The sequence below is a fragment of the Bombus vosnesenskii genome, unplaced genomic scaffold (genome assembly GCF_011952255.1).
Source record: "Bombus vosnesenskii isolate JDL3184/JDL3185 unplaced genomic scaffold, Bvos_JDL3184-5_v1.1 scf7180000013285, whole genome shotgun sequence".
Taxonomy (NCBI): domain Eukaryota; kingdom Metazoa; phylum Arthropoda; class Insecta; order Hymenoptera; family Apidae; genus Bombus; species Bombus vosnesenskii.
In genome coordinates, this window is record NW_022882938.1 from 3,811,853 (window position 1) to 3,835,672 (window position 23,820).

The 23,820-nt window shown below is 43.6% G+C and overlaps 1 protein-coding gene across 6 annotated transcripts in view; it reads left to right on the plus strand.

Moving 5' to 3' along the window:
* Window positions 1-23,820, plus strand: part of LOC117232286 (ETS-like protein pointed) — a 145,331-nt gene that overhangs the window by 67,106 nt on the left and 54,405 nt on the right. Inside the window, exon 1 of one of the 6 annotated variants that reach the window (XM_033491597.1) lies at window positions 17,038-17,535. The exons of the other annotated variants lie outside the window; for them this stretch is intronic. Coding sequence (XP_033347488.1) covers window positions 17,430-17,535 — 106 coding nt within the window. The 5' untranslated portion in view covers window positions 17,038-17,429. Of the gene's footprint in view, window positions 1-17,037; window positions 17,536-23,820 lie in introns of those variants that run through there. 6 annotated transcript variants of the gene reach the window in all.

Genomic DNA, 23,820 nt, shown 5'->3' on the forward strand with positions numbered 1-23,820 from the left:
TCTCCTAACGCGTGTTCTTCGTGCGTAGAAAAACGAAATTACGTTCACTTTGCAAAATTGAATATTAAATACGCAGGCTAAAACACTTCAACCTAGACAGATAGAATTCTTCTATGTATCGCTCTTTGTCTCCTTTTCCAATTACCCTAAAATTTCGTCCATTCTTTCAGGACGTCCTACGCTAAACCATATAATATAACAGAGTATAACAATGATATAAATACGACAAAATATAAATATACAATTGTTGAAGTAATTACTTCATGAAAACTCCACACCTTTTCTTTTGTATATCCGTGACCTGGAGACCGCTGTTACGAAGAGAATAGAATTTGGTGGAAAGGTTGAAAATAAGCAGAGGTCCATATTATCGTGCCCTTGAATATAAATTTTGTTTTGAGTTACATGGTCTAGAAACAAAAGAGCTATTAGTAGATTTCTATTGCTGTTTCTTCTAGCCTTTAGGTAGAGGTACACACCAAGGTTAACCTTTTGGTAATGTCCTTTGCTATAATTACACGAACGTGTTCCCTATCATAACTACTTGCTATTGTATTGTAACAATGTAAGAGTGACGATCTGGATAAGCATACACTATACATGTACTTATACTTATTTCAATATATTTTTCTATTGCAAATTCATCCACTTGTTCCTCTATTAATCAACCTCAACAATAACCCTGGGATTCTAGCAGTGGAAAGAAGTAAAAGGAAGCATAAAAGATATTTTACTACGCGTGGGAATATCAGTAGCCATTGGTAACGACGTTTCTCCGTCTGTACATTATTTTTGGACAATCCTGTATCTGGCAGAAATCTAGTCGATATTGAAAATGAAGTGAACCGTTGCTCGCGTAGATAGTATCTTGGGATAAGCAGAGGGCCAGAGGCTTAATTCGCCCGCTGGTAGATCGACACAAAGCAATCTATTGAGTAGTCGCAGTTAGCGAGTACGCCATTGAATAATTCTTCCGGCGTGGCGGCGCGGTACGCCGAGGCTCTACGCGCGCCGGAAACGATCTGTTACCGCGCGACACGAAAGGCACGCTCTCCTGCTCAGGTGTGAGATCGTAATGTCGAGCTTGGTGGATCGCGAAAACCAGCTTCCACTGCTTCGTTTGCCCGCCTCCATCGTCGTTCGCTCATCGACTAATAGCGTGTCTTTGATAAATTTCGCTCTTCTTCAATTTAGTTCTATTCGGCATTCCTTCCACCAATAGCCATCGATAGTATCTTTTATTCGCCTGTTCGTTAGAAACTATGAAAAATAGCATTTAACGTAGACGTTAACAATTGCGATCGTCTCTTACGTCGTACATGCAACTTAACGTATATCCAACCTAAGTTTATTTCCAAAATGAAAGATACGTTAAAGTGGAAGATCTTAACCAAAGCTATAGTCATCTACGCTCAACGATGCCAATGAAGAATGAAATATTCCATTGTTAAAATGTAAAATATATACGTACACACACATGTACATATGTACGTTTAAATATCAATAACGTAGAATGTAAAATGATGGTTGAAAAAGAGTTCCAAAATTGGCGGTGAAGTTGGGTGGCTAACGAAAAAGAAAGAGTGTTGTCTGTTCGGTATAGTGGGCAAGAGGAAAATATGACAAACACGTAGAAGCGATAGCGCCGGAAACGGGCAGTTGTCTAACAATAATGTACTGGAGTACGAAGCGAGTTAGTGAATGAACGGGACGGACCGGCCAGGCAAGGCACGATCGCCTATCGTCTACACGGCCGACACGCTGCATACGAATGCTTCGTTCTCGCTAACTGTGCTTCTGCTTCTTGGAACATCATTTCGGGACGCGGAGAACACCTCCGCGGGAATTAATTCTGCCGAGCTGGCGCCGTCTCGTTGCCCCTTACCCGCCTCTATCCGCGAGTACTCTTCTTCGCGAGTAACTCTAGCCGCTAATTAGATCCAGTTTATTTTCTCCTTTGATTCGACCTTACGGCCGTTTGCATAAAAATCTCCAGCGATTCTGTCTAACGCGATGGTTAAAATAATACATCCACGGAGTATATACGGGAAAATTATTTATATCAGGAAGGAGCCTGGCAGTCACCGAATAACTAACTTTTAATAGTTTATTTGAACAGCCGTTTTATAAAAAAAAAAAAAAAAAAAACACACACACAAAGTTCACGTACGTGTAATTTTGTTAGAAGTTCATCCATGCTGCTTTGTTGCGATACAATTTGGAACTATGGTTCGTGGGATGGACGAAGTTTGGGAATTTGAAAAAGAAATTCCACGAGATAACGATGACTTCGGAAAGATATCGACGGCAGAGAGTCAAAGGTAGAGTTTTCCTGACTATCGTTCCTCCATAAATTTGGGATATTTATTTTTTTCTTCAAGTTTACATACGTATGGTAAATTAGGTGCAACGGAGTATACCCGAAAGCATATTCCACGAATCTGCCCAAAAAGCTTGCACCGAGCTGTCGCCGCCTCTCGTGCAGACCAGACCTCAGAGGTCCGTCATATGTTTGAAGACCGATAGCAAACAATCTAAAGTTAGAAGTGTATGTTCGCTGCACGAGCCGTAGGAAGGCGAAGAGAGTAAGAGAAAGATCGTAGGAGAGCAACGACGAGATTTTAAGCAATGTTTCCGACCACGACAGTAGACGCACGCGTGTGTCACTTGTTGCATTCTGATTTCGATACACGCACCAAAATAACTCTTCCCCGTGTTGGCTCTCACCCCTCTGGACGTCCCTTATCCCCTTTGCGTGCGTGCTACCGTCAGCTCGTTCCCCCTACCTTCTCTTTTACTCTACCATTACGTTTCTCTCTCTTCGTCGTTCATTCACTGCCTCCATCCTTCTTTACCGCAATATTGCCCTCTCTTTTTCTACATCGTTACCTCCTCGTCTCGCTATACCTGTTCCTTTTGTAGTCATTCATTAGTGCTCCGTCTTCTTCTATCTTTCGCCCCTTTGTCGTCTCTCCCCGCCATAATCCCTGCTGGCCGCTGTATTACTCATTCTTGGACATACTCCCACCGTCTCGAAGCGAACATTCGCGTCTCAGTCGCACCAACACGGTCGGCTTTTGTCGAAACGTTTTCTTCGTGTGACGGTTGCGCCGAGCCGCCAACAACGTCTCTCTCCGAGTGTCGGTTACATTATATTTCGGAGGCGTACAAGTTTCCCTTTTTCTTCTTGTTTCCTTGTTTCTTTTTTATTCGTCGTATGTCGTTTGCCAGGTTTTTTCCTTACGGGAAGCGTGATCGGACGGGGATCGGTAATTGGTCGTGTTGTACACGATCGTAATTCGTGTATCAAGCACGCGCGCCATGGACTAGGGATTAGTAGGAGTAATAGCCGACGTTGGCTTCCTATTATTTTCCGGTTTTATGGTCCTTGTACGACTACGATGTGTGTCTTTTCGATGTTTAGGGCAATTGAAGGCAGGCGACTTGGAGTTTATATTCGATGACTGGAATTTGCAAACTTGTTAATATTTCGCAAATCCAAGAAATCCTCCATTCTCGCAACTTGTTTCTCGATCGTACGTTTAGTGTTCATAAATGCGAAATTATTTGCTGTTGAACGCTTAGCGACGTCGCACCGCTTACGCCTACCGTAGCTGTCTTCATAGGGTGATAAATAAAATTTTACTAAATCCATCCATCCATCGCAAGATCGATATATTTAATCGTGGAATCTCCAAGATCCTCCTCAGGTCGGATTTTATATCTTTTCTATCTTAACTCTTACTTGTAACCTTAGCTTCTTCTTCCTAACGGTTACTTATTATTTTTTCGTTATTTCTGTTACTTATTTCTTCCCGTTTTTTACCAAAGAGATCTTTCGTTCCCTCGAAGCTAATAACGGATAAAGAAACGTCATAAAAAATTCTGCCAATCTTTAAAGCCTTCTACGTCCTATTTTCTACCTATACAAAATCCTTCTGTACAAATTTCCAAGAATGAAAAAAAAAGAAATAAGAAAAATAGAAGAGGAAGGAAACAGAGAAGAGGGAAAGGATTATAAGGGCAGAGAAGCAATTAATATCAATTAATATCGAGCTCTTTGATCTGCAGCTCGTTTAACGTACTGCCCGTCGTAAATCGTTTCTTTTTCTCTTATTTCGCGTCTCGACCTCTGCTCCAAATTGCTCTTTTTCTCTGTGCTCGTGCGGTGTGCCGGCCTTTTAACGTATATCCTCTGTGCGCTGCTCTTTCTTTCTGGCTGCTGCTTTTCTTCGGGCTGGCCGGTGCCTCGTGACGAGCATTCGGCCGTTTCCGGTTCCCCGGCCTCCACCAGGGGCTTCCCCTTTCGAACTTCCGGTCGTGTCTTACTACGCTTACTACGTGCCCTCCCCTGCCACACACGCGCCTCTCTCATCTCCTATCCTCGTCCTTTTGCCGCTCGTTTGGCTTTCTCGTTTCTTTTTCTTACCCACGTCCTCCTCTTTGATCGACTTGGACGGTGCTGAAATTAAAACGAGACACCGTGGCGCTTCGAATTCTCCGCTCTGCTGGTTAATTTTCTAGAAATGTAGTTGGAGATTCAACGAATGGTACCTGACAGGTACATTTTTGTTGATTACTTGATTTTAAATAGTTACTTTAATAGTCACTCGGTGATTAAAAGGGCAAAGACACCTGAAAGTGGAAAGAACCTGTTGGATCTAAAGATATGGTTGACGAAGGCAAGTAATATGCGAATATCTCTTAATATGTTAATACTTTTAAACTTACGAAGATGATAGAGAAATATCTCAGACCGATCGTAGAGGATGATAGGTTTTGATAGGGTTTGCGAAATCACGCGAAAGGATAATTTTTACAACACGGATACCGATAATAACGTAGATACTGAATTAGAAAATTTTCGTTTAAACTCTGTTCTCCACACCATTTCTTCGTCGCATTTCTATCTCTTCGAACGTCTTCTTCTTTTTTCTTTTCATCTAATACATTCAATTCGAAATGAAACCTGTCTTGAAATCGTTCGTTTAGATCGTAATTTACGCAATCGGTATAATTGAAGATCGTAAGTGTGTCTGTTTTTTAATTAACAGACGTTGATAAATCATATACATTCGCGTATTTTGATTGTTTCTTCCATGAACGGTTGCGTAGATCGGCCGGAAAATTCAGCGTTCGATAAGAAGCCGATCGATCACATTTCCTTTTTCGCCGATACGATCGTTAAGCAAGGGTTGTGTAACGGTTAATTGCACGAAAGTCGCGGGGTCGATTAGGAAATTGTTGCCGCGGCGATCGTTCGTAAAAACGAGAAAGAAAGAGGAAAAAGAGGAAAGAAAGAGGGGAATAATAAAAGGAGAGACGGTTTGCCGCGCGATTGTTCGGTCGTGAGATCTCGCTTTTCGATAAGAGTGACGAGAGAGAGGCAAACGATGGGATAGAGACGAGGAAAGAAATCTGCGAGCGTCCTGCGTCGCGCACAAAACGTTTAATCATATGTCTCAGCGAATGCACACTGATAAAGTCGATCAATCATGGTTCGTCGAATCCAATCGGCCGTAATTAATCGATAGAGACGTTGTTTAATTGGTCGTGGCATTTCTGTCTGTCTTTCTTTCGCTTCTTCTTACCTGGACCGTGTCGCTTTTCATACCGCGAAATCATCGTCGTCCACTCTTTATTTCCGTGTTCTCGATTTCGTCTTTGCGAAATCGGCGAGCATTATCCTGTTGCGTCATATCGGCGAAAGAAATTTAGAAAGAAATAAAAATCGTCGATATTTACGTTGCATCGACTCTGTACGAAGATAATATCTTTGTAACAAGCCCAAGGCTTGTCCTCTTTTAGATTACTTTGACCAAATCAACATTGCGTCATTTGATGAATTTTCATTTTCGAAAGTTTCTGAATTTTCACGGCGTTACACGACTATCCTTTATTTTTTCAGCAAATGATTAATTGCGATAAATTGGATCGATTCGTCTAATGCGATCTTAGCTGCACGTTATAGTTGTAACGTTAAGTTGCGGAACTTTTGCATCAGCTTGTACAAAACGAAACACTATTAGTATTCGGAAAGTAGCGTTCCACCGATAAGAGTGCAATTCCCAAAAGGTACAAGCTTATCAGTTATCGAGTACACGCAGCGAGGCACACACACCTGTCTCAAGGTAGCCTTGCGCGTGGGAGTTAAGCTGAGAACTTGTTTCGAGGATAATCTGCTTCTGTACATTATTCATCGCGGCTGTATCTGCTCGAAGACGGCATTACGTCTCGCCAGCCGGAGACCGCTTCATTATAGAGCCGGGCTGCCTCGATTGCTATTCCTCCGTACCAACTTTTAAGCGTCGCCTTGTTGAGGTTACGGTTGCACGAACGACCACTACAAGTTTCCCTACGCGATGTAACCATTCTTAAGAGATTCGCCAGATTTACGAGGTTTTATCGAGAATTCTCTTAAGCCTCAGAAACGTGAGTCAGTGGGCGATAGAATTTATGAATGTAGAACAGTAGGTGATCTCATACTTTTGAGCAACAGCGTACGTGCTCGAAGACTGTGTATTAATTCCAACCAGGTCATTCACAAATTTCTATCAAATCACCGCACATACGTCGTTATTCTTATCAGTTTTGTTAGAAGTCAAACGGAAGTCACATTTTTCTCGTTACTGTGCAATCGAATTAACCGAATTATTTTATACTTCGAACATTCCATTGCGAATCAGCTTGCAGGAGAAGCAAGCTTGCTTTTCTTATTGATATCGCATCTGTCAAGACTACGATTCAGAATCTGGAAACAAATGAAACACAAAGTTCCTAAAAGAAATTACATGTGCCAATCGGCTGCCTGGAGAATTACGGAATCTGCTCATAAACCTGACAACGTTTAATTCGACCACGATACGGTGTGAAGCGTTCACGAAATTCGTTTGAGATCGGCAACTGGAAGTCGATGGAGAGGAGATAATGGGGAAATCGGTTTGCCAAATGCTCGCACCGAGTCGCAGACGAGCGCAGAGAAGCGGCAGAGTGAACGCTTGCGTTCAGGGAGACCGGAAACTGTCGCCTCTTCCCTCCCTCCATTCTCGTTCTTTTTCTTTCTCTGTCAGTTTCGCTGGCTCGACGATGTCCGCGTCCTCCCTTTCCTCTTGTTCCGTCTCGTTTGCACGGACGTACGGGACGGTGGACTTTCACGCAACGATCTCTGCGTTCCGATATTGCGTTGCCGCAATAATCGGCCGTTGCGAGAGAAAACTCGTGTTGTTGGGACAATCGTTTGCCGGCGGTGCGGCGCGGTGGCCTCGCATAATCAGCGCTGAAAGTTTTGGCGAGAAAGCCGGCGGTTATTTAACGCGTTGCTACACGCCTCCTCCCGAGTCTACGATCTTAATGGTATTATGCAATCGAACGTTTCTGCTTCACTCGCTATTCCGAGGTTCCAGTCACAATATTTCTGCTCGTACATCGATCAAAATGATTAAGCGATCGTTAGTGTGAATGGTTCTATTGCATCAAACGAGAGAACTGAAGCGAAGATGTTTTACAGAATTGATAAATTGACGCGTTACTTTGTTTGATATTATAGATACGATTATAAGTGTACGTGTACGATGTTTCGTAATATACGTGCCAATTTCTTTGGTTTCTGAAAATAATTTCACTCAAACGTTGATTATATGCTCTGCGTCGATAATTAAGAAATTTACAAGGAAAAGGAACTTCCAAACTCGGAATCTAATTCTTCGGAGCACCTTATTCTATTTCGCGCTGGATTTTCAATCGGAACACCTGTATCTGCTTCGATCGAAGTAAATAGCACAGGATCTGAGGTTGAATCTCCGTACAGACGCATCTGGTTGGCCGGTTAGAGCGCTACTCTATCACGATCCCATCCATTTACGCGCAATCTCCATTGTCAGACGCGAGAAGCCGCGGCAGCCACGGAGGAAAGAGTTATGGGCCGTTTTCCTAGGTGATAGAAGGTGGAGCGCACCACCTTCTCCTGTTGCAGCCACGTGAACGAGCCCCGCGGTGCGACGTCACTTCCTTTACTCGGCTTCTCCTTCCATTTTTCTTTCTCTCACTGCCAGCGGGAGGAGGAGGATCGGCAGGGATCGGGCTCACCTGCCCCGCTACGGTCACTCGACTTCCGGTAACCCCAAGCGCGCGAGCGCATGGCCCACGGCCACGTAACCGTGACTTCTTCTTCTTTCGCTTCTTCTTTCCTTATTCTCTCCTTCTTTCTTCCCACCTTTTCTCGTTAATGCTTCCGCTCTCCTTTTTTGTCCGTGATCTCACGGACTCGGTTAAATTGACATTCGTTTTATCAAAGATCGTTGATCGTTCATTAACTTGTTAATTTCGGAGGTTAACGAGGTAGTAACGTTTCAAGACAACATTTGACAAGAGCATCGAGTTCTTATGATCTCTTTAAAATCGGTATATTTTTATCATTATCGTCATCGTAGATGGAATTATCGATACATAGAATTAGTTTAAACCTATTTCTTTAATTTTAATCGATAATGGAAAAGTTTTGTGTTTATCGAGTCGTTCGGATTGGATTAGGAAGCCCCGTTTTTCTCTACGTGTCGTTTCGTTTTAATTCAGGGCGGATAAATGAGAATATATTTACGTTTGCAGGCATTAAAATCGATTTAACTAAAATTAATTTCGTTCGATAAGCATTAACTTGCTGATTATGGATATTTTCGACTCGGTTACTCTTAAAACGAACCCTGATCCCGTGGAATGGAAAATTATGCAACGATCGAGCGATGCACTCGCGTGGTCATCTCCACAGTTCGTTAAATTTCTATGCTAATTAATACGAGAAACCACGGATCGTCCGAAAACGTACACTCCCTCCTCTTCGTTTTTACGATCCGAACCACGTTACGCGTCCGCTCTAATGTATTCCAACCCGAGTTTATGCCTTCGCCCGGCATTCGAACGGTCGTTAAGATTCCCCCTATTAATTAATATATGAAACTCGATGCGGGTCGAGAGGTGTTCGCTTTCGATCTCTTCCATGTTCACACCTGCGTACTTCGCCTGGAACCGCTTCGCGAAACTACCGGTTTCATCCCATAAACGTTAATTTTGCACGAAGATTGTCGTATTCTTATTTAAGCCTTATTGCCCTTTCAATTATTCGTTCGATAAACCGCGAAATAACGGACACGCGCCGCTTACATCGAGGACGAAGAGGAAGTTTTCTTACTCGAGCAACTCTTTCCCATGCTGTTCATCTCGCAAGTATCAAAATTTACCTCATAGTTGTGTATCGCTTTGCAAAGTCACGAAGGACCAAAGAAACGACTCTACAATGTCCGAAAGATAGTGAAACGATTTCTATTTATCGCATCTCATCGTAAGAACTACCTCGCGTCCGTGTATCTCGTAAATAAAATCTCGTTGGGAAAGGGGAGGAAAAAGTAGCGGCGAGGAGGAATAGGGATAAAAATGCGGAGTAAATGAGCGAAAAAGATAGGTATAAAGGCAAAGTCGAAGGAAGTGACGTGTTACGGATAGGCTATCCTACGGTTCTCCTAAGGAGCAGTTTCCAGCGGCGAGGAAAGGAGCACGGCCTGCTGCTGTCTGTATCTCCCTTCCTCGGTCTCTCTTTCGTGCCTTATAAGTTTATGCGTTCTCACGCTCTCCATCCCACCTCTACGTTTAAACTATACCTTCTGCGCGCGGTCGCGCGCCTCTTTGAAACACTCTGCCTTCGTCTCCTTCCTTTTTTCGTTGCTCTAGAATGCCAACGTCTACCGTGCTTCTTAATAAGTTCGCAGCAAGCATACAGTACGAATGGAACTTTTCTTAGTTTACGAGGAAACGCTGCAAGGATACGAATTGATAATCTCATTAAGCGAAGATTTAATTCTCTGGTCGTTGGTAAGGATCGCGCGAAATATCAATTAATTGGTGGAATAGTGGTCTGTGAATAAATATGGATATCGCGAATAGCATATGATACGACGTATGTATTTATTAGCTCTTGCCTTTCATCTTCGACAGACTTTCGATTTCAAATACGACTCCTTGCAAATTATATGTAACTGAGTTCCTTATTTCCTTACTCGAATCCTTATTCCATTATATAAAATTCTTGTTTGCTTTCTTTCTGTCGTTATTAATTGTCGCTACGGAAACTTTGCCCGAGTAATTTAATCGTATACTCTTAGCAATCTTCTAACATCATATTGTACGATACGAAAGACTTCAACATCAGGTTCGTTCGAATTGGTATTTCCTTAAAAAAAGAAAAAATATCTCGTTCAGTTGCAGACGTTGTAGCCGACTTCGTAACTCAAATTACGTATCAATACAGTATACAAATATCATATAAAACATTCATGGCGAAGTGCGTTGTACGAAGAGGGTTCGTACCCTAGAAAACTCTGTCGGAATAACTGTTCGAAGGCGCAGGAGGCTTCCGATCGCGATCGAGCGGGCTCCACGCGCTTACACGCGTTCATTGTATATCGGGTTGCCTCGCAACGCGCATCAGCTCTTCCTAGTTATAATAAACGGCGTAAAAAACCCGAGCAAAAACCTGCCTAGCCTTCGGCAAGTGTACACCATGGAACAGCTTCTGCTCTCTATCACCGAGTCCATCCTCTGCCTCTCGTTTCTTCCCCTCCGAACTTACATATCGTTCCCCTTTCTCCACTTCTCGTTTTCTCTCTTCTTCCCTCTCTCCATAGAACTCACCGTAGGTGTTGTTGTTGTTGTTGTTGCTGTTGCCGTCTGTCGGATAGGCTACTTCCTTCCTCTTGCGGTCATCCCGCTCTCGTTTCTTCTTTCTCTCTCTCTCTCTTCTTCTTCTTCTTCTTCGACCACTCGTGAATCCCAACCTTTCACTCTACCGCTGTTACCTTCTTTATGCTTCTTTATCATTCTGCGTGTCATTTCTTCCCTGAAACCGCGCATACACTTATAGCCTCCTCATGGCCGGCTCTCGTCTCATTATTCTGGAAGATGCTGGCTGCTCTCGTTGCTTTTTCGTTCCACCGCCTCCTTCTGTGTTCCTGCGTCCGTCTCTCTCTACCTTCCGCTTTATTAATATCCACCGCTGGCTGATCGACGGTTACGATTTTCTCGCGCTGCCTTCCGGGTTCTCGGCCATGCAGCCGCGCACGGATTATAGACCCGCGACCGAGAGCGGATTTGTGAATGGGACGAACCAGGTCGGCCTCTCTTCGGATACTCTGCTCGATCAGATAATCGTTTAACTCGACGATCTTTCTCTTTTCGGTTCGATGTTCCGAAGGAGATAGGTTCGCGTGTAGAATGACTCCGATGGTCAAAGGAAGGTACGATGAACGACTGAGCGGAGTGTAAAAATCTTCGATGAATAGCAAAACGGAAGGAACTCCGGTGGCAGTACGAGCCAACGAGGTAAATTCATTCCCACGGTTTGTAGCAAACACGAAACCAGTCGAGGCAAATAAAAGTCATCGAAACGAGCTGTCACACGATTTTATCTGCTATTTAATAATACTGTATTACTTACAATTAGCTTCCCTCTTAAAAAGAAAGAGAACCGGCCTTGCTCTATTCCTCGAATAGCGCGCAACTTCGATCGATCCGAGCAACGCGAATCTAAAAATCTTGAAATTAAATGAAAAACCTGATTTTTTTTTCCACTCTCGTTCCATTCACCCTCGCTCGAGCCTGTGACGAATATATTCGCCTGCGGTCCGGTTGTTTATCGGTTGCCGCACCTGTTGTCCGTGATTAGAGGCAAGATCCGGACTCTACAAAGTCGGCGGAACGTTTCCCAGCTAATTTATCGAAACGAATGCCGCGCAACCGGTTGGCAAAGAAGGTTGACCGCTGGGAGGAGGGTCTCGCGCGTATACTCTAAACTCTAAGTTAAACGGAGTAAAACGCGCCTGAATGGATAAAAATTTCCGATATCGTTTCGTAATTCTACGATAGGACGCTTGACATCTTTCGTTTTTCATTAAGCGATACGAACAATATTCGATCTACCGATTTGAATATTGCGTTACGTTACATCGGTAAGATTCAATTTTAGATTAGAATATTTTTTTGGACGATTAGAACATTCTGGAAATCATTTATTCCTCCGGTATGTCGGATGTCATACGAAAATTGATGAAAATTTTCCATGTACGTGTTCGTGTTAAGCTATTAATCGCTTGTCTATGCGAACATACGACCCAACTTGTGTTTTATCCAACTTGTGCGTCGAAAATTTTCATTCATTTAGAAGCGTGATACGTGATCGAATCGGAGGATGGTATTTTTTCTTAGACAAACTCCTCTGGTTTCCGAACCACGCGTCTTAATGTTTGCACAAGCCTCGAACGTGATTGACACTGATTTATATTGCGCTTTATTATGCACGGTTGCTAGTGGTAATACCAGCTGGCTGCCTAATCTCTCCCTGCGAAGCGTCTCTGCAACGGATTCATAAATCATGCAGCAATCGTGGCTCTGTTCGAGTCCACTCCATTTCTAATAGCTTTCTAATTATTCTGTGTCACCCTTGATTGCCAATTAGCAATAAACCACGCTCTACTTATCCTGGATAACTAGCGTTCCGTTCGATCTTATCTCTGTCTCATTTTCTTGAAAAGTTCTTCGAAATAATCGAACCCACTATCTTGTAATAGCCCTGCAAGTATGGCGTTACGCCAATTTTAATCAAACTTTGTAGATTTATTTATTTATTTACGTATTCGTATACCCATACGGAAAGAAAAATCCTTTGGGACAACGGGAGCGTTGACGAGTGATCTCTTAAAAGAGATGCGTACTTGGTGCACGATTTAAGTTTTTCCGAGGCGAGAAGCCTTTAGTCGATAGGAAACGATACTGTACTACGATATTTCGAACGTGACAGTATGGACTAATACGGAGTCAAATTACTGAGTCAAATTGCAGACGAGATCGAAGCAAAGAAACGGTACAGCATACGCAAAGTATCGTGGAAAAATGTCGATATTCCGAATGCGAGACCTCTTGGCTTTGAGCGTCTTAGCTGTGATAACTGGAATGTGAGAAAAGAGGCCGACAGTAAAATAAATATCCAAGTAGCAATTGTTTAATTTATAGTCTATACTCACAGTCTCTACGGCAATATTTTTATTGGCCGTCGTTTAGGTACATTTATAGGGTGAAATGTTAAGGGTAAATAAATATTTCCTGAAATATTTTGGGAAATGTTTCGAGGTAGTGAGATTGCGTGGATGAAATCCTGGATCAAATGCGATTCGATCCTATCGCAACAAACTTTTACCGCGTACTTTCAATATCGATTATTACGATTATTCCTCGAAATGTAATAACGTTTCAAGGATATCAAGCTGCTTTTAAAACAGTGACTCACCACGTTTCGGAAATGATCGGTTCACCGTACCAATCATCTTCGGATCATTACTAAAAAATCAGCCTTTCCTTCTAAGACGAGAAGAAGAAAAAGAAGAAGAGGAGGAGGAGGAGGAGGAGGAGGAGGAGGAGGACGAAAAGGATGAAAAAAGAAGGTAGAGCGATTCCATTCAAGATCTACTCGCGTCAGGGCACGGAAGTCGCCTCGTAATACTCGGCAGCCCGGTTTTCAGTGGAATAATCGACGCGAATACGTAGCATTCGGTGGAAGGCGAGACGTAATTACGCCGTACGCTCGAACGCAAACACTATTTAACAACGTCGGTAATTTCTGCTTGTCCCTCCGCCTTTCCCGCGCCACACGCTCTCAGCTCGAGGATGTTGCCTCGCGGTGATTAATGTGAAACTTCTTGCTCGCGGACAAGGCTAAAAATTTCTTACGGGACGCATTTCCGGCAGTACGAGACCATTCATAAACTCGCCACTCGATATCCAGCGGACACGATGGAGAAAACTTTTACTCGTAGCGAAGCTAATCGCGCTGAAAGCCAACTTTATTTCGCAGCGTAGAAGCAACTTTGGGTAGCTTTTTTTGCCGAGTCAGGTGACTACGTTGTGTCGTATCGGGCAAGTGATGGTAATATCAATTGTCATGGTATTCGAGCCGAAGCAAATTGATGTAATGAAAAGATGAAAGATATCATAAATTTGCAAATTTTTTATCGACAGTGAAGAAACTCGTGTATGTCGAAGAATGAGATTCGTCGCGTCATTGATCAATAGCGACATAGTGTAAGCAGTATACTATGTATATTCCTTTAGAAATCGACGCGAGGATCGAACGATAATTAACATCATCTTTAACGTTGTATCTTTTAATACGAAAGAGCGTGGCAGTCGCGCTAGAAGCATGGAATATTCCAGAATCTTGTACAGCTGAAACAAGCCTCGAACGAGGTTCCAGATGCTTCGTAGGGCGGTAGTTTGAAACAAACGTCCGAATTAATTAAACGATTACAGAGACTGGCTTTTCCTTTTATCGTCGTTTAGTATAGTATAGCTAATTGTAATTTGTTCGACAATGCGTAACGTACAGCATACCGCGAAATAATTTCTATATGGATGTCCCAACTGTCTGGACAAAAAGAGAACGTTAAAAAACGAATACTGGGTAAAAATTAGGCAAGAAAGAAACGAGGAGCATCGTCGGACTCCATTCACAAAAGCGAAGCGTAGCACGCGAAACCTCCTCGAGGATTCATTCATCGGGCATTCCTCCCCCGCACGTGTTGCCGGGGAAAACCGCCCCCGGTGTTGGAGGGACGCGTCAGAAAATCTTGGCGCGAGCGAGATCGTCGGCCCGTGAATAGTATTCTTTTGCGGTCGTCGCGACGTCAGCGGCAGCGAGAGGCAGAAGGAAAAGCGTAGCTGGTTGGTGGGGGCAGTTTCAGCCGGGCAGACTACACGGTTGAAACGTGTGGCTGAGGCATGAATGAACGAGCCGACCGAATGAAGGAATGGTCTGGTCTATGTCTGCGTCTATCCATGAGGGGCCTCGTACACTCTCTCGCGCGATCATCTTTAACCTATGGAGCAACGAGGACAAATATATATAACCCGCGCTTGTTAGAGAGGAAAGATGAACGCGAGAAAAAAAAGAAGAGAGATATATGTAGATGCGTACGCCTAGAAGAAGACGAAACGATAGGAGCGTAAGAGAGAAGGATGGATGTATTGGAGAAAAAGAGATTCAAAGGGTGACGAAGGTACGTAGGAAGAGGAAGAAGGATGGAGTAGCGTGTAATTGACGAAGATGGCGAAGGTAGTATAAAGAAGGAAAGAAAAAGGTTGGGAGTGGGAGAATCGTGGTGGTAGGAACGAGACGGGAAGCGGGTGGTCGTGTGCGCCGACGCCAGTGTGAGTTTGCCGCGTCGCGTCGACGGGAGAGTATTCATTCATAAAACTAAGCGAGGAGTGAGGCTAAGCCAGCGTGCACCGGGATTGGTGGGGACCCGACACCGGGAGAGACCGTCTCTCCTCTCTCTTTTTCTCTTCTTCGCGCGCTCGTTTCTCTCTATCGGCCGATCGTCTCTTCTTTGTCTCTACCGATCGTGTGTTTCCTCGGTATATCGTTACCTTGGCGTTTTACTCGTGAATCCTCGTGTTTGCTTTTCTTTGTCGCTTGTGACCCGTTTCTTCGGACAAATTCGCTTTTCTCAGTAAGTTTTCCGATTTACGTCGTTCGTTTTAATACGCGCCGCTTCCAAAGTTTTGCGAATTTCCAAAAACCCGGATCGCACGATCTGCTGCTGCTGTCTGTATAGACGCAACGGGAGCGATCGTATCCAATTTGCTATACGTATATCCATTTTCTCTGTCCTTTTCCCCTCTCGAAGTCATATTTGGCTCGGTACACGCAGACCCGCAACGATCTCCGTTATCTCGTCAGCCAGCCAACGAGCGAATCTACGCGATTCAACGGGCCGAAGGACAAGGAATAACCCACGGTGCTTGTCCACCTCCGCCGTCGGCTCCGCCGCCACGTCCCCCACGGCCCGTTGCCTCGAATAAACTCTCTCGATCCCCTCTCTGCCCTCACGACCGTGTCTCTTCGCCTCTTCTGTTCTTCCCTCCACCATACACGATTCTATCCTCCTCCTTTTCCTCCTTCTCCTCATTCTCCTCCACCTCTTCTTCCATGTCCTCTTCGTCCAGCTGGCTCGCTCGCTCGAACTTCTTCCTCTACCTCCTCTCTCTTCTACGCTACCTCTTCTTCTTCTGGGTTCCTGCCCTGCGTCTCTCTCTCCTTGCGTACGCACTTACCTGCGGAACGCGGTCGTACGTGCTCGACGGTGGCGCTTCGGCCTGACGAACCAACGAACCGCTCTTCCACCACCAAGATCGCGCCCGATCTTCCATCTAGATCATCCGAAAAATATCTTCACTCTCGAGGGACTCTCGTATTATATCCGATCACAGTGGTGTTCTTCTATGTTGCCATACGTATATCGTCGTTTGTCGTTTCGTTCGTTTGTGTGTCTTCGTCGAGTTCCACGTGTGTGCGCACGATCGGCAAGGCGCCAGTGAGAGAGCGGATCGAAACGAGCTACGGCCCGATTCCAAGGATCGGAAAATCGTGGCACGGCTCGCGAGGACGTCGCGAACTGGAAGCTCTCCTCGCGTATTTTCGGAGCCAGGTCCCCGCGATCGAGCCTCCTCTGCTTCCGCTCCGGTGTCCCCCCTCTTCTTTCACCAGTCATGGTTGCGCAAGCAGGTATTCGGAAATAGCCCGGTGGGTCGCGGTTATGAATTGATAGCAAACACATGCTGGACACTACGCGCGGACCGGCTTGCAAGACGCGAGGAGTCGCCTCGTGTGTTTCTCTTCGTCGTTCCTGCCAGTCGTAGCCGAGTTCGACCAGTTTCTTCGCCGAGCTGCTCACCTGCCGTCTTTACAGAGAGACCTGCCATGGCTCGCGGTCTCGTGCTTCTCGAAACCGTGCCTTTGCTTATCGACAATGTTCGATAACGTCTAAAGTTGACAGCAAGTCGAAGATTTTCCGATCGTGAAGACTTTCTCTCGACTCTGCTGCGTCACACAGCACCAGACGATACTCGAGAACGATCATTTTTAAACGTTGATCGTTGTTTGAAAATTCGATGAAAGTATTCATTCGCGAACCGGCATTTCGCTATAGTGTGTAAAATAGTGTAAGAGAAGTTCTTAACGGCAAGCTTCGCTTCTGTCAGACCACTGATGCTCCATTGACAGCTCGCGTCATCGACCACTCGAACCGCCGACACCTCGAGCATCTAGCATGGGCTAAAAGAGAACTTTCGATTCCGCCATCGACTCCCTTTTCGCAATTATTGTTCGCGATGCCGTGACCGATCGAAGTTCGATCGTTCGATCGACGAGCAGCGAACGTTTGCCTCGATGGAACCGACGATCGTACCACGACCGAGACGAGTTCAGTTCAACCCCCTACTTGTTGTGTTACTTTCCATCCAAGTGATGTAATAGAGGCGCGTTCGCGCGCGATACACGCCACAGGGAAATACAAAAGACGCAAAGTGAATGACAGTGATCCGGGAATTCGTGTATGTACAGTGAGCACGGGAGGACAGCACTCATGTACGTTGACTACGGCGGCGACGCTTATGCCGGAATGGGAATCAAGGCCATGAAGTCCTTCGCCAGGCCCAGAGGTATGGAACCGAGCAAACGCGACCGTCCACGTCCTTCTTTCAGCGCGCAACTTCTCGCGTTTATGGCTTCTTTTCCATTCCTGCGGTTATGAAACATATTTTTTACCTTCTTTTCCTACCATTACGTACCGAGGTAGTACTACGGTTCTTTTACCATACGGAGTATTTTTTTTTGTTTTTTCAGGATTTTTGGGACGTAGTGTACTATGTTTTACTTTGGGGATTTTGTCATTTTTATGTATATAGTATTTCTATTTTGGTTCATGTAGTACATGCGATGCACTGATGTTATTAACGTACTATGTATCTTTGTAACGTAATATTACATTTTCTTTTGGAAATATCGTCGATGATCGATATTTCTTGTTATGCTGTTGACGCAATACCACGCGATACTTTGTTCATGTAGTTTCCTTGACGAAATTGTACAAACTGTTATTTGGCAAATTATTGTGCGAGGAAACCTAGTTAGTTTTTCTTATTTTCTACGTACATTTTATCTACAATTTCAAAGTGAAGAATGCAATTCGTTGGATTCGTCGATTAACAGTAAAGTCGGTTGAACTAATATCGTTAATGAGATTTTCGAAATTTTGCTTGACAAATTATCGCGCGACAGTATCTAGGTGTCGATAAACCTGAATATCTATAGATTATCTTTAAACTGCGTACGTAGAAACAAAAATGTACTTTGCTACGTTCAATTGTACGTATTTATCTACGATTTAAAAACGACGAATTCAAGAATCACGCGATTACCAAATTTATGAATGAAAGAAACTCGAACCAAGACGCGTCGATTCACGGTAAAGCTCCGTGGCACGCTTCTCCCCGTTGAAAGTTAACCCTGACAGTCAGACCAGTCGTCTCGTAATCATTCAGACTCGCGACGGATTAACGTGACGAATAGTTAGGCGCGCGAACGTGACTTAGGCTCGGACAGATTGTAACAGATGTGGAGACCGTAGCAGTGCAACCTGCATCCCGGTCGCATATGCACTTCCTGCAGTTGGAGGGACTCTCTTTCGTGGGGAAGGGAGTCTTGTTCCAGAAGTGGCCGACCCTTGACCCTGACACGCTTCCTCTTGCTCTGCGAGCACGGGCCATTTCTCTTCTGCAACTAGATATTAGGGAAATAGCGGCTTCCAATTAACAAGATCTCTTCACGTTTCGTCACAGAAACTCGATACAAAATTTAATCTCGGGCACGAAGTCGAGCACTTCAGGCAGCGATTTTGCTATCGGAGTGTTTAATTAAATACGTAATGTAGTGTTTTACTCTTTGATTAGAAACTGACTCGTTGAGTTTGCATCGTACACGTTCATTAATCTCTTCGGAGATAGATTTATTGAGATCGGGAAAAGATAATTGTCTTTTATTTTTCACTTGCGTCTATCTGAAAAGATTTTGATTAACGCGAAACAAGATAGATACGTAATTGGAATTTTAATGCCAATGTTTAAGGCATTGCGTTTTATATCTTCCGCAGTGCTTCTTGGATCAAACGTTATCCGGCGTTAACATCCAGCAACGTAATATATTAGCACTTCTTAACAGCTTGAAAAGTACAATTCCGATCCTAAATCGATAATATCGATCTGCCATATAAATCACCTCTTTAACACCAACCTTACCAGGCCCGGACAAATGACCGGTTTTAATATTTAATTTAAAACTACGCGTTCGTCGTTACTTCTTTTGTTCGTCCAGCTTTATGTAAATTTTTCTATCAAGAAAAATCGAGAAATTGTTTAATCGGATAACAGAAGAATTTACATAAAGTTGGACGATCGTAGGAAATAACAAGGAATGTACAATTTTTAATTAAATATCGAAACCGGTCTTTGTGACCGAGCCTGCTAAGGTTAACGTTAATCTTATGTCTCTGAAAGAATTATCGACAAAAACGATGCAACCGAGATCGAATTATAATACTTTTTACGTTGCATTTAAGCGCAATAGCGATGCGTACACGGTTATCTTCTACTCGAAACTTGTACTCGATGTACATCTACTGAAACGCGCGGCTTAATGATAAATCTCACGGGTGGATTACACCCGTTGTACACGCGTGCTCGTTGGCGAACGCAAGTCGAGGCTGCTTCGCCTCTAAGTAGGGGATATCTCGAGCGAAGAAGCTATCCGGCGATGCTGCTGCTTCCTGGCAACCGGTTCCAGCGAATGGCTTGATCCGTTTTGTTCATGTAGATATCACCGAGAACCGAAGACGGATTCGAGTGGATCTCGCTCCTCTTTTCCATCGACTCGCCTTTGAAGTTGTACCGAGTCACACGAGTCACGTATTTTTATCTATTCGTATCTTCGTTTATAGCAGATCGAGTTCGGGCTTTTCTACGTTTCCAAACGAAGCGAAATCAAATCTCGCATCTAATCTCTCATTTATTTACTTCATTTTCGTGTGGGTTTCCTGAGAGGATTTGGACAGATATCGATTATCGTTGAGATATGAACAGAATTCATCTGCAATTAGTTTTGTTTCATTAACATTTTCGATCCGAGATGATTTCAAAGCTACGATGAATATCGTTACGAATAAATATTTCCATGTGCAGAGGCATGACGATTTCGTATAATTACGAACAATTTGAAACTTAACACCAGATGTTCAAAGAAATAGAAAATAATCAGTTTCTTAACTGATCTTGACGAATGCATCTATAAATTATATTTTCGAATCGGTCGCTGAAACAGGAATTTCCTATTATATCAAATACAGAGAAACGCGTAGCTACATTCGTCTGAAAATATACGTTTTTTTCTTTCTTTTTAAGTATCGCAAGTGATTCATTATATAAAAATATTCGTCGATTCGTATGACATTTTATCCCTATTTGTCCTTTCACCGATAAAACAATCGTTGAGTCGTTAATAAAAATTCGTTTCTCCACCTAACAATATTACAGTCAGTTGTTCGTTTAACAGTACACGAAACATTTTGCGCTAATTGCGGTTTCGGTCGAGGCAATTTGCGTCGTGGCGAACGATCCGATTGGTCGTGATCTCGTTTCGATCACGAACGCGTGCGATCGGTCGCGGATAACGAGAACTGTGGCAAAAAAGAAGGGAGAAAGAAACGGGGCCTGTACGTACGTATCGTTGTTTTATCGTGATTCACGGAGTGCAACCGGCGGAGAGGGACTTTGAAAAATATTCCGCGTGTAATTTCCCTGTGGTAGATTACAGCCAGTCGAGACGAAAACCGGCGGCGACCTCGTGAATTAATAACGCCGCGAAATGAGAAAGTAATGGTCCGTTTCGATACCAATTGCCGTGATACCAATGCACATTTCGATCGATCATTTCGAGAAACTGGTAGCCCTTGTTTAACCCTCTCACATTCTTTCGAATCGTTTTCGACTCGGTGCTGCTTTTCGCAGCAAGAAAATTATCGTCGTAAATCTTTAGTATTCGCTTACAAGGAAATAAAACAAAACTGTAGAAAGAATGTATCGCATAGACGTTTAACGATATAATTTTTGGACGTTTTAGACACTCGTTACGACGGAAGATAAAATGGAAATATAAAAGTACAATAGCGCTGGCTAGAATTTATTTTGATACAAGTACTCGTGTGATTTTCAGTTTGACGAAACTAGAAACTATACGAAGGAAGGAGGAAAGGAGTAGTTGGACAGAATCTGGAATAAAAACGAGTGACGGGAGATTTTCGCCACGAGCGACATACCTGCGTATGAAATCATAGAACAATATATCATTCGTCGAGCAGCTTTCTATTAATAATCTCCGTTCGACTGCGTCAAAGTCGGTCAATAAAATCGATCGTTCGAACCAATTCTGGATCGATCGATCCGTCGTTCTATTGCTTATCGATCCTGTCCAAATTTAGATCTCCATTGCAAACTATACAAACTAGCCAACTACATACGCGGCAGGAAAACAAAAACTTGCATTAAGAATAATAATTTATATCGAGATAAATAAAATGACTGCTTTATAATGGAAAAAATGATTATTTATTCCGATATAGGAATTTTCTACGAGAAATATATAACACACCAGATATCTTCCATTTGAAAATCTACAAAATATCGATCGTGCGCCAATAAATTCGTATCAGGCCTGTTCGCCTATCGATACGTTCAAACGATGATTTCTCACGGTACACATGCGTATAATTAAGTTCGTAATGCCGGTCATTCTGTGGCTCTTATCTCGAGCACGGCGTCCCTTTGTGGCTGCTAATTGGCGAACCGTTTAATATTCGATAGCCTGGCGAGTTTTCTCGTGGAAAAGCCACGGTAACGAAGCTCTTAGAGCGAACGCAGCGAAACGATAAACGATTCAGCGTAATCGGCCGTTTTATCTGCCAGTGGGCTCGAAGAGAGTAGCCAACCGGCTAATCAACATGTCTACGATAATTGGTCCATACGTCGCAACGCGTCGTGGACGCAAGTACCAGAGTTTTAGGAGTCTGTGTTTCAGCTTCGTTCACACACGCGCGCATACTCGTGGTTGGAATTTGTCGCCCGATGACGTATCGGATCGTCTCAGGAAGTTGGCATGGTGTGCATGCACGTTATCACGGGACGCACGCCGCCAGGACACGATATCTCGGTGAAACACGCGGTTTCTTGATAATCGCCGCGGTTAACAATGCCGCTGCCACTTGTTGCCCGTACTTTCCTCCCTCTGCTGATCTTTTCGCATAGTTAACTTCGTGGAATTCGACGAATTGAATAACGATGGCTCGCGAGGATCGGTATTAGGACGATTTTCACGCATAGAAATAGGCCGTGGAATCTCGTTTTAAGGATATTAAAAGGCCGCTCTACTCGCTGAAATATGTTGCGATGCGTGCATCGACAGTTAGGCTTCATAAAATTTGCATCAGTTTCAGTTTACCTGCGCGTTAGCGATTCTTTTCAGTTCGTGGCGCGATAGCAACGTTGAAACACGCGTTTCAAAATGTCCGATCATTTCCCAACTGCGGTTCTATTATCGTTGATAGGAGGTATGTTGATTGTAAAAAGATAAAAAGTTAAAGGCTAGAAAGAAACGGGCGAGACGTTGGTTAATCGAGAGAAACAGATCTGTAGAAAATAGTCGCGTACGGATGATTCTGCTTTTCAACGCGTATTGGACAAAGTTCGCCTAAGAATCGGAAAACGAAGTACAATCGCGAGAAACGACGCGACGCGAACATCTCTAGCCATTTATTTTAAAACGAAAGAGCCTAGCCAGATACAAATCAGGAGCCTCCTCGATGATTCTTTTCGATAGGAAATTTATTTGCTATAAAATTATAAAAAATTCTAAAGCGTTAAACGTAAATCGCAAGATATTTCAACGTGTGGAGCCTCCTTTATATGTACCGGCATCGAATAGAATTTTAAATAGAAAAACATCTACGCCTTTGTTCAAATTAATTTGAATAAATTTCGCAGCCTGATAATTGTGTAGATGGCGGAGATTTTCATGAAAATTTTACTACACCAAAAGAATATCCTTAGAATATCGGAACATCCAAACGTGCGAACTCTATTAATTTCTTCGTTGAATTTATAGATCTACAGATTTTCCCATAGATTCATCCCACAGATAGACGTATCGAGATGTTGTCCCACAGTCGTTATCCTGACTCGCAAATCATAGTGTTTCCCGCATTTCCGCCAGTAGTTGCGTCCATTTAACTGATTTAACTGGCACGACACCGATCATTAGCGACATTAATAACACGCCATAAGGATTCGTACTTTCGCCGATTAGACGTTAATTATTAAGCGTAACACGCTCGTTGTCCGTTCTTATCGTGCCGAGACATGCGGTTTCGCGATAATCAACAATGTCGCCAGAGCGCTCGTTAACATGGTCGTCATTATCGAGCCGCGATTCGGACCAAGGGCTGCCCCTTCGTGCCGTGCTGCTTTTTTTTATCTCTCGCGTTACCCGCAGGATTATATCGTGGTCCTGGCTTTCGGTTCGTTCCGACGCAGACCACCGTACAATCTCTCTTAAACGAGATAACGCATGGCTATGGTTTCACAAAGATGGCAAACTCCCATGCAAAGGTTTGTAAAATTCAATTGGAGGATAATTTCCGTTGTACCGTAACAAAATTCGCTCAGAAAATCGAAACAATTACAGATCAGAAAACATGGTGTTGTAAACGTTGGAATTTTTGCAATTTGTCGTAGAACTTACCATTGTTCGTATCGTCTCTTGGAATTATGGAAACGAATCGTTCGATTTTAGAGAAATTGCACGCTGATCGTGTGACTAGGTTTGTACTTACCGTGCAATGT